Source organism: Notamacropus eugenii, chromosome 1 (genome assembly GCF_028372415.1).
Source record: "Notamacropus eugenii isolate mMacEug1 chromosome 1, mMacEug1.pri_v2, whole genome shotgun sequence".
Classification (NCBI taxonomy): Eukaryota; Metazoa; Chordata; class Mammalia; order Diprotodontia; family Macropodidae; genus Notamacropus; species Notamacropus eugenii.
Window position 1 is genome coordinate 565,644,723 of NC_092872.1, and position 15,622 is coordinate 565,660,344.

At 40.2% G+C, this 15,622-nt stretch overlaps 1 protein-coding gene across 9 annotated transcripts in view; it reads right to left on the reverse strand.

Moving 5' to 3' along the window:
* TDRP (testis development related protein) overlaps positions 1-7,132 on the reverse strand; it is a 167,099-nt gene extending 159,967 nt beyond the window's left edge. For 4 of the 9 annotated variants that reach the window (XR_011972494.1, XM_072634346.1, XM_072634347.1 and 1 more), the window contains exons 1-3: positions 5,695-6,009; positions 4,979-5,204; positions 4,189-4,297 (exon numbers count right to left, since the gene is read on the reverse strand). Coding sequence is in view for 8 of the 9 variants with exons in the window: in XM_072634346.1 (XP_072490447.1) it covers positions 4,189-4,297; positions 4,979-5,055 (186 nt within the window). In the remaining variant the exon portion in view is untranslated. Of the gene's footprint in view, positions 1-4,188; positions 4,298-4,978; positions 5,205-5,694 lie in introns of all 9 variants that reach the window. The other 5 variants (XM_072634353.1, XM_072634348.1, XM_072634354.1 and 2 more) reach the window with 3 other exon arrangements.
* Positions 7,133-15,622: the final 8,490 nt, after the last annotated feature.

Here is a 15,622-nt window from a genome sequence, read left to right on the forward strand (position 1 = left end):
TACAAATCAGCATATATTCCAGAATCTTCTTTACAATTTAACAAAATTAACAAACCCATTCTTCCTCTACAGTATCAAAGCAAATTTCAACCTGAGATTGTGTTATCACAAGACTCTAATGTAACAGATTCTAAATTATACAGATTTTACTATCTTTTGGTTTTCTTCTATGCTGATTAATAAATACCTGAAATATCACCTTCCCTCCTCTTCTAATATCTTCAGGGCTTATCTGAGAGTTTGTTTAAAAAATGTTTTGCTTTTTAATATGGCAACTTTCATAAAATGTCTCCCTAAAGATTAATTTTAAATACTCACAAGCCTAAGCTAAATTGATATTGATCATGTCACTGTATTGCTTTCTTCAGGATCAGAATATAATAAAAAAATTCAAAGGACAGTGGTTCAAATGAAAAGTTCTAGAAGCCTATTAAAGTGTTCTGAAATTGATTCCTTTTAATTCATACATGCCACCATTTTATCACAGTATTTTAGCTGTTCCTATTAAACAACTCAAAACTTTTAAAGCTTTACATTTCACACTCATTTCTGTTCAACAATAAACCACTTTCTTGCTTCATAAAATAAATAACCAAGTAAATGATGCCAGCCTTGAAAATTCAAAGGGTTAAGTACAACATAGATTTCATTTCAAATTAAATGTGTTTCTAGCATAGAAATCTGTCTAGTATCTTACCAATTAGATTACTTATTGGAAAAAGGAGAGTTACAATAAAGAACTCTTCAAAAATTAAATAGAAATAGTAAGTTATCATTTTTAATAAGACACTGGAGAATGTGTCATATTGTAACAGATTATTTCAGTCCTGCTTATAATTCTTTATCAAACTTAAAATAAAATTTTGTGGGCAGAGGTTTTATGTTTGAATTGTAATGTATTATTAAGTTCAATACTTACAGAATTTGGTGTTGTGATAAAGATTCAGACTTTTGGAAGAGTTGGCAATACTAAATTTAGTGTATGACTAATCTATCAGAATTAGTAGATAATTTTCCTCCTCATCTGTCAGCATAAGAAACATGACAAGTTTTTCCCCATAGCTACCTTATAGGTACTTTTAATAATATGACCCAGATATTTCAAATTATTTAAATGAAATCTTAATGTCTTAATAATAACAGAGAATACTGACAAGATCTATTTAGAAATTAAAGAATCTTTAAGATGTTAGGAGAAACAGGAAGACCGTATGAACTATGATAAAGCTTAGGATTTTCCATTTTGTATCTGTTTGGTCATTTCAGTCATGTCCAACTCTTTGCGACACCATTCAGTGTTTTCTTGGAAAGAGACTGGAGTGGTTTGCCATTTCCTTCTCCAGATCATTTTACAGATAAGGAACTAAGACAAATAGGGTTAAGTGACTTGCCCAGGGTCAAACAACTACTAAGTGTCTGAGGCCAGATATGAACCCAGGAATGTCTACTATGCCACCTAGCTGACCTAGAATTTTCCATAATTTATTCAAAATTAAATACTCATTTTTTTTTTGTCCTTGAAAAATACAAGCATAAGATCTTAGTACTAGTTACCTCCAGAATTTGGGACTGACTATTCCAAGGTCGTATAGGTAATGAACATTAAGAGGCAAGATTTGAATCCAAGTCTTCTCTCCTGACCCTCAGGATTATATTTCCTATTATCTGATGGATGTATCTAACTTAGCCTCTTCTTTTTTCCTTCCATGTTATTTCTTTTGTAAAACCTTATTTATTTTTAGTTTTCAACATTCAGTTCCATAAGATTTTGAGTTCTAAATTTTCTCCCCCTCCTTCTTCTTCCCCCTCCCCAATATTGGCATGCAATCTGATCTTCTGTCATCTCTAGGCAGATTCCCAGACCTATTATCAACTATAAACTCTTTCATGACCTCTCACAAATACCACAGAGAATTGCACATCTCTATTAAACATTTCAAACTGGATATACTGTAGACATCTCAAACTCAACATATTTAAAACTGAATTTTATCAGCCCCTCTATCCCTGTCCCCACAACAAATACCTCTTCCTAACTTGTTTATTACTATCAAAAGAACCATCACCCTCCCTGAGTCCCTGTATATACCCCCTTCTCTTCTCTGACACTGCAACCACTCCCAGGGCAGAATCTCATCACCTCAAACCTAAAGTATTGCAATAGCCTTCTGGTTGGTCTTCATGTCTTAAGTCTTTCCCCATACCAGTCCATTCTCCATTTAGCTGTCAAACTGATCTTAAAACATGGGTCTAAGCATATCACCTCACTGTTCCATCATGCCAGTGGCTCCCCATTCCCTCCAAGATCAAATGTAAACTCTTCTGTTCAGCTTTTCAAACCCTTCATAAGCTTGCACCTTCCGACCTTTTCAGTCTTCTTGCGTCTTACTTCCCCAGAAAATTTGGCCTTCTACAGTTCCTCCTAGAACAAAACATCACATTTCCCCAAAGTGCACTTTCACTCATGCTTAGAATTTTCTCTTTCCTCATCTCTGTCTTCAGATTTCTTCAGTCCCAGGTAAAACTCCACCTTCTACAAGAAGCCATTTCCAATTCACCCTAATGCTAGTGCCTAGCCTCTGCAATTATCTCCAACATGTGCTGTCTATATCTTGTTTGTCCATTTGCATGTTGTTTCCACCACTAAACTAGAAACTCTTTGATAGAAGGGACTATTCTTTGCCTTTTTTGTGTCCCCAGTGCTTAGTCCAGTGGTTGGGACATACTAGGCACTCAACAAATGCTTGTTGATTTGACTCTGACTCCAGAGCCAACGTTCTTCAACTGCTAACACTTGAGTCTTAAAAAAAGGCATAAAATCCCACTGGATATTTAACCTAGTTAGCTATACATAAAATGGAAGAAATTAACGGAGGAGAAAAGGTGGAAAGTATCTATAAGAACAACCCATCTGGGAAACTTTCTTAAAAACAATTTAACTATGATTCTAAATGTTAACATCAATGCCTTTCTGGCTTTCAGGATACAAAGTATATAGTTTTCCTTCATATAATCAAAGGCTTATTAAAAAAAAAAAAAGGAAATGCTTGTAAAGCAAATATTTATTAACACTTAAAATTTACCAAGATCTGTATTTCAATAATTTATTATTCAATAAACATACGATTACGGTTTTCTATGAGTCAAACTTTTCTGTAACTATTACACCAATATTCAGTATAAAGACAGCATAATAAACGAACAAAATTTAAGATACAAATATTCTCTCAACATCTATTTAAAAGAAATCCATACCAGAGAGTACAGTAAATTTGTCTTGAAAAGAGTAATAAATAATGAAAAAGTGGCCATTCACATTTACATATGGCTTTATAAAGTGCTTCTCTTTGCTACCCTGAGGATAAGTACAATTTGAAAATAATAAATGAATATAAAGTTAAAGACACAAAGCATAAACTATTATTATCCTCTACTTTTCTTCCCCAATTTTTAATAGATGCTACTTACAAAGAAAGTAAACATTATCTTATCCCTGCTAATTCATACTATTAAAATCAGTTGGCTTACATACTAGTTCTTGCCTATGGTACTGATACTCTGACCATTCCAAATTGCCCAAATTAAAGAGGGAAAAATTTGAAACTATGTCTATTTTAGGATTAGATGTCTGCCTGATTATGTTCAGAGCTTAAATATACTGAAAGGAAAAGTAAAAAACCAGGTTTAGAAAAATGGATAACCTGAGTATAGCATTGGTATTCAGAAAATATTTAAAGAGCCAGAAGGAGGCCTCTAGCACTTTGGGCAGATTCTTTAAGAACAATTTGTGGAGAACAAGGACAACAAATGTACAGGATGAGAATATCTATGCATGGAATTTGATCTGCCCTGGAAGGATAATTCAGAAAAAAAAAACAAACACTTTTTGATAAATGATGTTTCCAACTCTGCTAGTGCCAGCATTTCTCTCCATGTTTAAAAAAAATGCTCCTTAAGCTTTTTTTTTTCCTGTAGATTATTTTGTTTTGTTCTGGCTTTCTTGGTCCAAGCCTGAACCTGTGATTTCACAGGAATTGGGAACTCCAAATAAGGAAACTCCCCCTAACCAATGCAGACCTGAAACTGTTCTGCAATTTTGTAGTCCTAAGAGAACTGCTTAGGGAATTAAGAGATTATATGCCTTGGCCCGGGTCAAACAGGCACTTAAGTGTCATAAATAGGACTTGCCCTGGTTGTCCAGACTCTTGACGCTGGATCTCTAGTCACCATGCCATGCATGACTCCTCTCATCCTATAGCTTAACTGCATTATATTCAATGGATCATAGGATTTGGATCTGGAAGGAAACTCAAAGAGATCAACCAGTCAAACCCCCTCATTTTATAGATAAGGAAGTTACATTATATTACATTCCCCGGCAGTGGCGGCTGGTTTAGGCATAACAAATTATTAGAGGCAAAGTATGCATTAAACACTTGAACAAAAACACTATTTAATGGAGTGACAGTGCCTGGGCTGCACGCAGAGCAGCAGAATTACAGGAACTACAAAGTCAAGGGAGAGAGGGCTGTCAGGTCTTAAGCTCAATCTTTCTTTCCGCCCACCCCCATACAACCACGTCCTAAAGAGGCAGGTCTGTCTCAAACTTAAGAAATGCTAGGCTTTATTAGGAGTAGGGGCCTGAGAAGTCATCGGAGTTCGAACCCTAATTTTTACAGATAAGGAAACTGAGGTCTAGGGTGGTAAAAAGTGACACGTCCCAGGTCGGCCCTGAACTCCCAGGACTGAGAACTAGGAGGAGGTAAGCAGCAGTAAGAATGAGGAGCAAGCAGTCGCACCCAGGACAGGTCCAAGCCCGGGCTCCTGACCGGGTACCAGCATGGCATCGGCTGCCCGGCGGGTGGCGGGTGGCGGGGGCAGGGTGAGGAGTGCCCGGCTGGCGAGGGGCTGGCCCTCCCCCGGGCCCTCCCAGGCCCCCCGCGCACCGACCCCAAGGCCGAGGGCCGCCCCCACCTACCTGGGAGGAGGCGGCGGCTGCGGGCGGCGGCAGCGCCTTCCCCGCTCCGCGGCTCTCCTCTTCCTCGGGAGAATCATCCAGAAGCACTTTGCTCTTGTTCAGTTTCCACATGCTCCAGGAGGCGGGGGGCCTTCTCTTCCCCACCCCTCTTTTTTTTTAAACTCGCCGGATTTCGCTCGGGGTGACTGGTTACGATCTATAATTTTTTTTTTCAGGTTGATGATTTCTGTCCCGAGACACGGAGAAAAAAAAAAGAGAAACTCAAGTTATGAAAACTAAAGGGGGTCAGGGGGCGGGGACGGGAGGGGGCGGCGCCCCCCACCCTCCCCCCTCACACCACGCCGCCCTCCCGCTACTCCGCGGTCAGCCCGGGCCCAACTCGAACCCGGACTTGGGTCAGCTCCCCGCGGCTTGGTAGAGGGGTACGTGGCTTGGGGGTGCGCTCCTCCCCCCACAGTACCCCTCAGTCCCAAGGCTGCCTCTGTCTCGTCTCCCTTAGGATTTTCCTCTCACCCCCGGGGCCGACCCCAACTGTGTCCTCAGGTCGGAGACGCCGTCCCTCCGCCCCCCATCCAAGGCCGCCGGGATCCCCTCGTCCCGTCCCCGCCACCCTCCAGCACCGCCCCCCTCCCCAGGCCGCCGCAGCCTCCGTCTCCCCTCGGCCCCTGGGCTGCCTCAGAGGCTTCCCCTTTGCCCCCCGGGAGCCGCCGTCTCACCAGTGAGGGGCCCCCACCCCCGGCCAGAGCCCAGAGCCGGAGCCGAAGCCGGAGCCGCTGGAGCCGCTGCCGCCGGCCGGGGGGCTCGGCCATGTTAGTTAGAAGCGAGCTGCAGCGCGCCGGGTGCCCCGGGAGGGGAGGGGGGAGGGGAGAAGAAGAGGGGGGCGGGGGACGAGAGGAGCCGCTTCCCAAGGAGAGACGGGCTTTCCGGTTACCACGGTAACCGGTGCCCGGCCTAGGCCGTGAGCGGAGAAGAGGCACGGCGGCCGGCAACTGAGAGGCGAGCTGCTGGCCCTCCGCGCATACTCAGTGTGCGTTCCTCCCTCGCGTCTTCGGAGGCTCGGTGGTGCAGTGGCGAGGGCGCAGGCTTTGGGGGGGGGCCTCTGCCCGCGTGAGACCTTGGGCGAGCCCCGAGGACGGCCGGGTGGCCTTCCAGCCCCAGCCCTATCGCGTCTCCTCCGTGGGGCGGGATGGAAAGAGCAGGTCCGCCAGCGATCAGGAGATTCCAGGACAGGTCGCAGCAGAGGACCTGGGGAGGTCACGAAGCCCTCCTCGGACGCAGAGCATACTGAGGCGCTAGCCCAGGGTGCGCACTATTGGCCCGTCCCAGTCTGGACTCAGACCCGCGGAACCGGGCGCTCAGCTCCGCCACTGACATGTAACATCCTCCAGGACTGTTCTCCTTTGTGCCCCTGGGCCTCGCGCGGTGCCCGGCCCGTAGGAGAGCTCCGTAATCCTTGTGGACTACCTCCAAACCCACTGTGCACACTGAACGGGAAAACACATTGTAACAGGTTAGGGTGAAGTCGTGGAGGGGCAGGGACGGCAGCGCACCGTGTCCTGGGCCAGTTAAGGTGTGAAGTTCCCCGGGAACCGCTAGCAAGCATCTTAGAATCCCCTTCTGCAGTGCGAGCTCTCCCGCGAGTTTTCTTTTATACAGGGGACTGGTGTGTTTTATACGCAGCTGGACAACAAAGTTGAAGGGCGAACGCTTGCGTGTGGCCCTGTATATAATTTCATTAGCCAAAACCATGAAGGAGTCATAAAGCACCCTGTATAGGCATTATACCCATTTAATAGGTGGATAATGTGTTCTTGGTGACTGCCAGTCTTTTACTTGTAAGCACCTATAGGGAAAAGGGCTGAGGTGGGGGTGAAGAATGTCTTGGATTTCTAGTGTCAAAAAGGAAGGAAGAAAGCAATGGAAAAAGGTCCAAACCAGTCGTTCACCAGGGTCATACTAAAGAGAAAGTCCACTTTAAAGTGTTTGCCATCCGTTTTTGCATTTATTGAGCCCCTACGCAAGGCACTGTGAAAATGAAAAACTACAAGAATGATGTAGGAAAACCACAAGAATATCACCAAAATAATCTAAAGGCCTTGTGCAAGGTGGTTTATTCAGGAGGCAGGGAGGTGCTTCAGGAAAAACTATTGTTATAAATTTGAGCCCGAGGTGGTGGCTGTGGACCTGGAAAGAATGTAAAACGTTACAAAGGAATTTACAGTAATTAGTAGCGAAATATGGAAATTAAGGAAGGGGAAATAAGATGCCCCTCCATGAGAGACTAGGAGAATGCTAGAATTGCCAGAAATGGAGAGGCCTATAAGTGGAGCTAGTTTGGTGGGGGAATGGGAAGAAAAGGTGTAGAAGAGGCTGAGTTTAATTTTAGGCATATTTAGTTTGCAGTAAAGTTGGATAAGCCAATGGAAATGTACCACAAGACCTCTGGAAAAGGGGGATCTGCATTTAGGAGACAAGTCACTGTAGAGATACAGACCCAGTCTTTCACTTGAGAATAACAGACAGTGGAGTCTGGTTCTATTAACTCCCAGTATTTTGAAAAATTACTGGTGACAGACAATTTCACGTACTTCAACTTCTACTTCAGAATTCAAAAGCAATTCCAATAACAAGTCTATAAGAAAAATTGCTTAATGTATGCTGTTTTAATTGTAGGTGAGGAGAGAAGGGCTAACTGCTCTGCCAAAGTTTAGAGGAGTTCTTGGCATATTTTGTCCTCCCATCAGATATCAACTGCCCTTTAAATGACCTCCCCAGTCCCACTTCAAACATGCCAACAATTTAAACAGAAGACGTTTAAACTCCTAACCATAATTCCGCCCCATCCCCCATTACAAAGTAACAAACTAAATTTCAGAAGTTTAGAGGGGAAAGGGCATGTTCATGGCACCTCCTTCTTTCTCCTACTGTGTTCAAAGTTCTTACTTACTGCCAAAATAATCTTCCTAAAACACAGCTTTGACCATGTCACCGGTTCACTCTCTCAAAAGCCTTCAGTCGCCTCTGAAGATTGCCTCCACAACAGGGGTTTTTACCCTGGGGTCCACAGAGGCTAGATAGATTTCAAGGAGACCATTAACTTGGATAGGACATAAACATCAAATCTTTATTTTCACTAACCTCTAACTCGGGGCTTTTAAACTTTTTTGAGTATCATTGACTCCTCTTGACAGTCTGGGAAAGCCAATGGATCTCTTCTCAGAATAATGTTTTTAAGTGCATAAAATAACATACATAGGATGACAGAGAAAGCCAGTTATAGTAAAATGTTATCAAAATATTTTCTAAAACATCATGAGCTAGTGCTAGTGCTTTCCCCTTGAATTCATTTCAAATTTGTTGTCTTTATCTTGTTTGTACATTGTTGTTTACTTGTCTCCCCCTTTTGGACTCTGAGCTCCTTGAGAAGCTTTCTTTGTATCCCCATCCTTTGGCACAGTTCCTAGCATGTAATAGGTGCTTAATAAAGATTTGTTGATGTAACTTGATTTGACCACAAGTTGAGAACCCCTGCTTCTAATTGAAATGTGGCATCTCCTCCTATTACCCATATAGGCAACAAAGCATTGTTCTGAGAATGAGTCCATAGACTTCACCAGATTGCTGAAAGGATCCATAGCACACAAAAAGGGTGTGAACCCTTGCTGTAGGGTAAAATATAGACTGCTGAGCCAAGGTATTGAAGGCCCACCACAATCTGGCCCCAACCTATCTTTTCAGTTTTATTTTATGCTACTCCCTCTGACATTCTCCATTTCAGCTAAACTGGACTATCTTTTTTCCCCAGACTTGACATTCCACCTTCCACCTGTGCATTGACTATCTCCTTATGCATGGCATTCATACTTCCTCCATCCACTTTCAGAATCCTAATCTTTTAAGGTTCAAGCCAGGTGTCACTTCCTCCATGAAATCTTTCCCTCTCCCTTCCCAGTAAAAGTGTCTGCTCCTTGAGAGCGCAACTGTTTCTTTTAGCAGATGCCCCTTCACATACAAGGCAGCTTACTAAATGTTGAATTGAATTGCTAATTTAATTCTATAAAGCTGAGTTTTAACTTAGTTTGAGCTAGTCCCAACAAATAAGGACCAGGTTTCTGGCAGTGTTCATTACATAGCAGAGTTCTAGAACAATAAAATAATAAAAATGTCCCCTTGAAACTGTCAAGGATTTTTCTTTTAAGCCAGGTACCTACACTCGCAATTGCTTACCTATGTATGAATCATCATTCATTGATGACAATAATCAAAATGACATTTTTCATTATGCCCTTGAATCTTGAACACCTAGAACACAGTCTCTTGAACATACTAGGTTTTTAATAAATGTTTGGTGGGTTGGATTAACTGTCCCCCACTGTTTATCCAGAACAGTGGATAAGCAAAGAACTGGGATGTCGAAGGTCTAAGTCTTAACCTATCTGTTTAATAACTGGCAGTGTGACCTTGGGAAGCTACTTCATATCTCTAAGCCTTGGCTTCCTTTTTGAAAATGAAAGGTTTAAACTAAATATTTCCAAGTTTCTTCAAGTTCTAATCTTCTGGACCTTTGACCATTGTGCTGCATTGCTTCTTACTATCTGTTGTTGTATGATAACGATTGCTCCCTGTATGCCTGTATGTTTATTTAAAAACCACTAAACTATATATTCCCATTAGGTTTCTTTTTGGTACCCTCAGGAATCACAATGGCTACCTTGTGAGGTTGTGGGTTCCTCAAAACTGAAAGAGTAAAATCAAGAATATTGTAGTAGGTATCCTGCTTGAGGTGGGAATTTGGACTAAATCATATCCAAGTTCCAGATCATTTGAATTCCAAGATTGAATGATTCCTCTGTAGTATTACAGTACAATATTAGGAGTCAGGAAACCTAGATTCTCATGCTACTTCTGCCACTAATTAGATGTGCAAACATAGTCAAATCCCTTCTCATCTCTGAGACTCAGTCTTTATGTGAGGAAGTTGAACTAGATTTCTAAGACCCTTTCCAGCTCTAGCGTTCTATGAACCTCTTAACTTTCTCTGCCCTACCATTTCTGGCACTGTACTGTCTCATTCTCATTTTAATTTCTAACACCAGTGATCTTTTCTCCTTTTTTCTTTCTCTTCTGATCTGCTCAGATTCAAAGACACTTTGAATCTTTACTTTTTAAATTTTTAATTTGTAGATGGTTCTAGCAAAAAGTCCCACCTACCCCAGAATAAGAAGAATTAGAGGTAGAAATATCCTTCTTCATATCTATCAGTCAATCACAATCAAATCAAACAACCTAATCCCAATTTTGGACTCTTCACAAACCCAATGGAATGCATCCCCAAAGTAGAGGCATAAATTCACAAAAGCCAGAAGTAGAATTGCCAACAACCTATGCTGATCATTCAAACTTATTAAAGCCACATTCCATTAGGCTGTACCATCAGGAAAGAGTCTCCTTTACTATCATATGTCAGAAACAACAACTATTTCCCAAGAATTAAAAACATACCTTACTCAGTTTATCTAAGAAGCTGAGTTACACACATGCACACACACACACACACCCCCACACACCCTTTGCCTTCACTGCCACAATACTTCAAGAACTGCAAGGATGTAGTTTTGAAAATTCTCACTTTATTGACTACAAACTCATAACATATTTGTATCCTATCCCCACTACAAGCCTGTCAAAACAAGCACACCCTAAACCCCAAAACATTTATGAAAACCAGATGCCATAAAACAAAGGATATTGAACAAAGACAAAGAAAAAATGCAAACAAGCACATTACCAACACCAAGACGTTTCAAGAAATATGCCTAACCAACTCCCAACAGAGCATACACCAAAATAACACTTTTCATTCAAGCAGGTGGATTTCAAGCTCTGTCAGAGTACTGTTAACTATGTTAGTAAAGTGTTCCAATTGTTGTTTCATACTGTACTAGAAATCATTTTAGATTAAGCATTAAGTATCAATACTTTGGGGGGAAATGGATAAAATCATCTTGATAGAAGAAAAAAAATTGAGTCATAGAATTTTTTTAAAAGTCAGTTTTTTTACTTTCAAAGAAAGACAAAGTTAAAGAGCTTAAGTATCTGCCCTCAGTAACTGGAGTCAGGAATCAGGTATAGGACCCAATCCAATTGTTTGAAGGGCATTGTTAGCTAAAAGCAGTCAACAGGAAAGAAGCGAGAAAAGCTGGTCATTTATAGCTGAGAGAAGCCTGGTAGGAAAATAACTGATTTTTCAGTGAATCTAGGATTTGACTGTACTGTGCATGAAAGTTGCTTATGCTATTGATGAACCTTAATGTATTAATTCATTTTTAGTCATTAGTCAGTCAGTAGGCATTTTTTAAACATCCACTGTGTGTCAGTCACTGTGCTAAGCACTGCAAAAAAAGCATGAGTTTGCCCTCGAGGAGCTCACAATCTAGTGGAGAAGCAACATACAATCAAATATATACAAACAAGCGATATAGAGGATAAATAGAAAATAATTAACAAATGGAAGGCACTAGAATTAAGAGGAATGGGAAAAATGACATAGCTGGACTTCCCAAAAATTAAAAAATTTGTACAAGTAAACTCAATGTATTAGATTCAGAAGAAAAGATATAGGTCAGAAAAAAAATTGTATTACATATTTTAATGGAAAGTTTATATCAAAAACCTGTAGGAAATTGCCAGTGAGTAAAATTATAAGCCACTCACCATAGTGATCAAAGGTTATTAACAAATAGTTTTCAAAAAAAAGATATGTAGACTACTAATTACCTCTTGAAAAAAGTGTTCAAAATTACTTAGATTCATAGTTAGAAGAGGCATCCAACACAATCTAGTCTAGCTGCTAATTTTAGAGATGAAGAAACTAAGGCCCAAGCATTTAATTTACTTACCCAGGTCCACAAGTAGTAACTGTCAAAAGTGGACTTTGAATCCTGGTCTTTTCCAACTCCTAAGCCAGTGCTTTTTCTATGGTACTATATTGCCTCTCTAAACAACCTCATACACATAAAATTATGAAATGTGATTTAAAATGAAAAAATTCAATGTTTCAAGGACTGTAAGAAGGCAGGCTAATTTACTGCTAGTGGTAGAGCTTTGAATTGATTCAATGGATGTAGAAAATAATTTTCAGTTATGTAAGAAAAAGTTGCTAAGCTATTCATATACTTTGATTCATTGATCCTGCCTGTGGGATAATGTGTCGTTAAGGTTGCTAACAGTAAGAAAAGATCGATATGTACAAAGGTGTTCCTGAGGATATTATTTGTGATAGCAAAACAACTAGAAACAAAGAATGTGCTCAGTTATTTGTGAATGGTAGAATGTTTATTGGTATTGTAGACATAAATGAAGCTGTAGGAATTCAGGGCAAAGGTGGTCAGCTCCAAAGTTATTAAGACCTCCTTGAGATGTATTGAAGATCCAGGATAATTTCAAAGTCCTGACACTAATTACCATGGTATTGATTGGAGCAGAAAAAGAATTTTGTCAATTTTCCTAAATAGCATGGGGCCATCGGGAAATTCCTGCGGGCACTCAGTAAAGGTTTTGGAAGAGGAAGATCTTGACTTGAGAGGCCCTTTTTTATGTTGGCTATTGTTCCTGTAGGCCTAAATAACAAAAGGGTTGAAATATTTTGAGCAGCTGAAGTCATGGGCAATGTTACAAATTAGTGATAAAATCCCTTTGAGGAACAAGCCCCAGCAGCCAACAGACCAAGCAGATGGCAAGAGCTTAGTAGGAAAGAAGAAACCCAGCATCAAATGGCAGAAGCAGCTTTATGATGAAGAATCAACAGGTAACTTTGGAAATAGAGCACCAGCCTTAGGGGTAGAGTGGAGCACCATTGAAACAAAGCCATTTATTGCATGATAGCACATAAAAGGCATTCCAGATGGGACTTAGTCTTAGGATTCTAAACTGTCTTGGGAATGTTTCTTCTCCCACCAGAAGTATGGAAATTTGTGGGATATTGTACTCTTTTGTATGTAGGGGAAATTTTCCCTATTTAGCAATTCTGTCCTTAGAAAGAATCCTTTCCTATAATCTAGAAATTAACTAGATGGATACTTGAGCTATATTTTCATAATTATGATTACCCAAAATATTGTACCCTGAACCTAGAGAACAGCAAATTTGTGTTAACTATACATTTAAAAATGTCTCTTGTGTCATAACAAAATGTATCAATATTTTTTAAACACAAACCAAAACAATCTAAAACAATGTCCATATTCTCAGACTTCTTTAAGGAGAAATAATAGCTATGACCACAGCTTATGTCATAACTAAATTTCCTTATTTCAGTACCTGGCATAGTGTTGAGAACGCGAGGTACTAAGGATTCACTGAATGACAAATGTTTCTTAAATAGCTGATGTACAAGTTAAGGCAGTCAGACTTATTAAAACTTCTTCCCAAATAACCTCTATGTCCAACAGTTGGAAAATGACTAAATAAATTATGGGATAGTAATATGGTAGAGTCTTATGGTGCTATAAAAATATGCATATGAGTCATACAAGAAAATTTGGAAGGAGAGACATGAAGTGAAGCAAAGTGAGATGAGCAGCATTAGAACTGCGTAATGACTATTGGATACTCAGATGGAGTTGTGAATTCATTCATTTGAATGTTGTCTCTAAAATAACCATTTATACTGACCTGTACTGTGCAAATGCCCCTGTCCTTTCATAAGTTCAACACAGAGGATCTACCAAACCTTCTGGATTTCTTAATCTTCTCCCAATATTAAGAAAATAACAATGGAGCACTCAGCTTAGCTACCTGACCATCCTCATCCTTACCACATAGCAAATCATCTCCATTTTTGATTATACATTTTTGTAACAACATCCTTTGCATCTATTCTTCTGGGTTCCTAGTTTGATAAATGTTGCAGCCTGTTCATATCCAACATAACTGAATCATGATTTACCACTTGAAGAAATTTGCCCTCTTTGTGATATACATTTTCATTTATTCGGAGATGTTGTGTACCATGTCGCATAACTATACAACAACATTGGTAGAACATTAGTTTTAAAAAACGGAGCCCTTGTTTCTACTTCTTTGAGGTCATTAAAGGAACTTTGAAATTTCTTAAAGGCAGTCCAATTTGCTTTCCTTTTTTTAAATTCTGGGCCCAAATTGTCATCTGTATGGTCAGTCCTCAATACACAAAACAATGATAAAATCTGTAAATAACCCATCCAAATGACTGTCATAACCTGTGCAATAAACATTCTTCATCTACTTGGTTATTTCTGTGTGTGGACACTCAGGCTGAACTCCTTTAAGTGATTTCAAATCTCATCTGGGACCTCTAAAATATATCAGGGCAGATAACAGCCAAGACAACACAAAGTATCTAGAGGACCTTACCACCTACAAAGAATATATTGCAGCTTGGACTTTGTGCTGATTCTCCTCTAAAACAGCTAATAAACATCTCTGGCAAACATACATCCCTCCATCCTGTGCTTTTGCCTGACATTTAAGAGGATCATGGATGTTCAAGGACGAATAGCACCTCTGGTGTGAGGGATGTCAATCCCTTTTCAGGACTGCTCATCTACCTTTGCTGTCCACCTGTCACTCAACTCACCTGCAGCTCCAAGAAGCAGTTACATGCACAGTGGCCACACCCCACTAAAACCATCTGTGCAGACAGGCTAAACCACATCAAGGGTAATTGACAAACCTCAAACCCATACGTAAGTCAGGGGAATGTCTACCCAGAGTATGTGAAGATTTCCCTGGGTGGATGAGAATAATTTGTTCCGGTGACCATGAAGATGGCTGAAGCAGGTACTGTGGAGCACTTAGAACTTAGACACTGAAGACACCAAAGGTCATCCACTGTATCCTGGGCCATTTCCAGTTGTCTTGACTTTTGCCTTGCCTCTAGACTTCAATGACCATGGAAGAAAGAATCAGGTCGACAACTTTGCGTAACTGTGCCTCACTTAAGTTCAATTCACATACTAGTCAAGACATCACCTCATGATGTCATTGTTCCTCTTCAGAAAAGAAGGATGAACAAGAGGGTCATATTGTTATTTCTTTCAAGAAATCTTACATGATTTTGATGTATGTATGGATGGATAGACCTTATTGGAAAAGAGCCTTTAAAGTGTCATTTTGTTCTACTAAGTGATTTTTAATAATAAAAAACCAATAAGTATAATATGATCTTGTATTCTTGGCATTCTTTATTCAGTTTCACATGATAAAGATGTGGAAATATCAGACTGAGGATCTGATAAGACAGATTATTTTGAAGAATTCTTTAAAGGAAAGAAAAAAGCCAAGAAAAAAAAATTTTTTAATGTAGTGGAATATCACTTGTGAAATCTACCTATTTCATGCTAATAGTCTCATCAAGAATGAGTTCAGTATATGTGTAGATTATTCTTATACAATGTTTTACATAGATTGAAAATATAGGATGGTAGCGTTGATGCTCTCTCACTTGCCTTTTTGAGGGTATTAATAAGGTCCAATTTTCTCCCCATTTAGTATCTTCCTCTCTTTCAACTGTCTTATGCATTGATCCCTTAGTGTCACCCCCACCATAGATTGCTCCATGTATAGTTTAATCTAGCTACTTTTGCCTTCTTGTATTTTCTACAA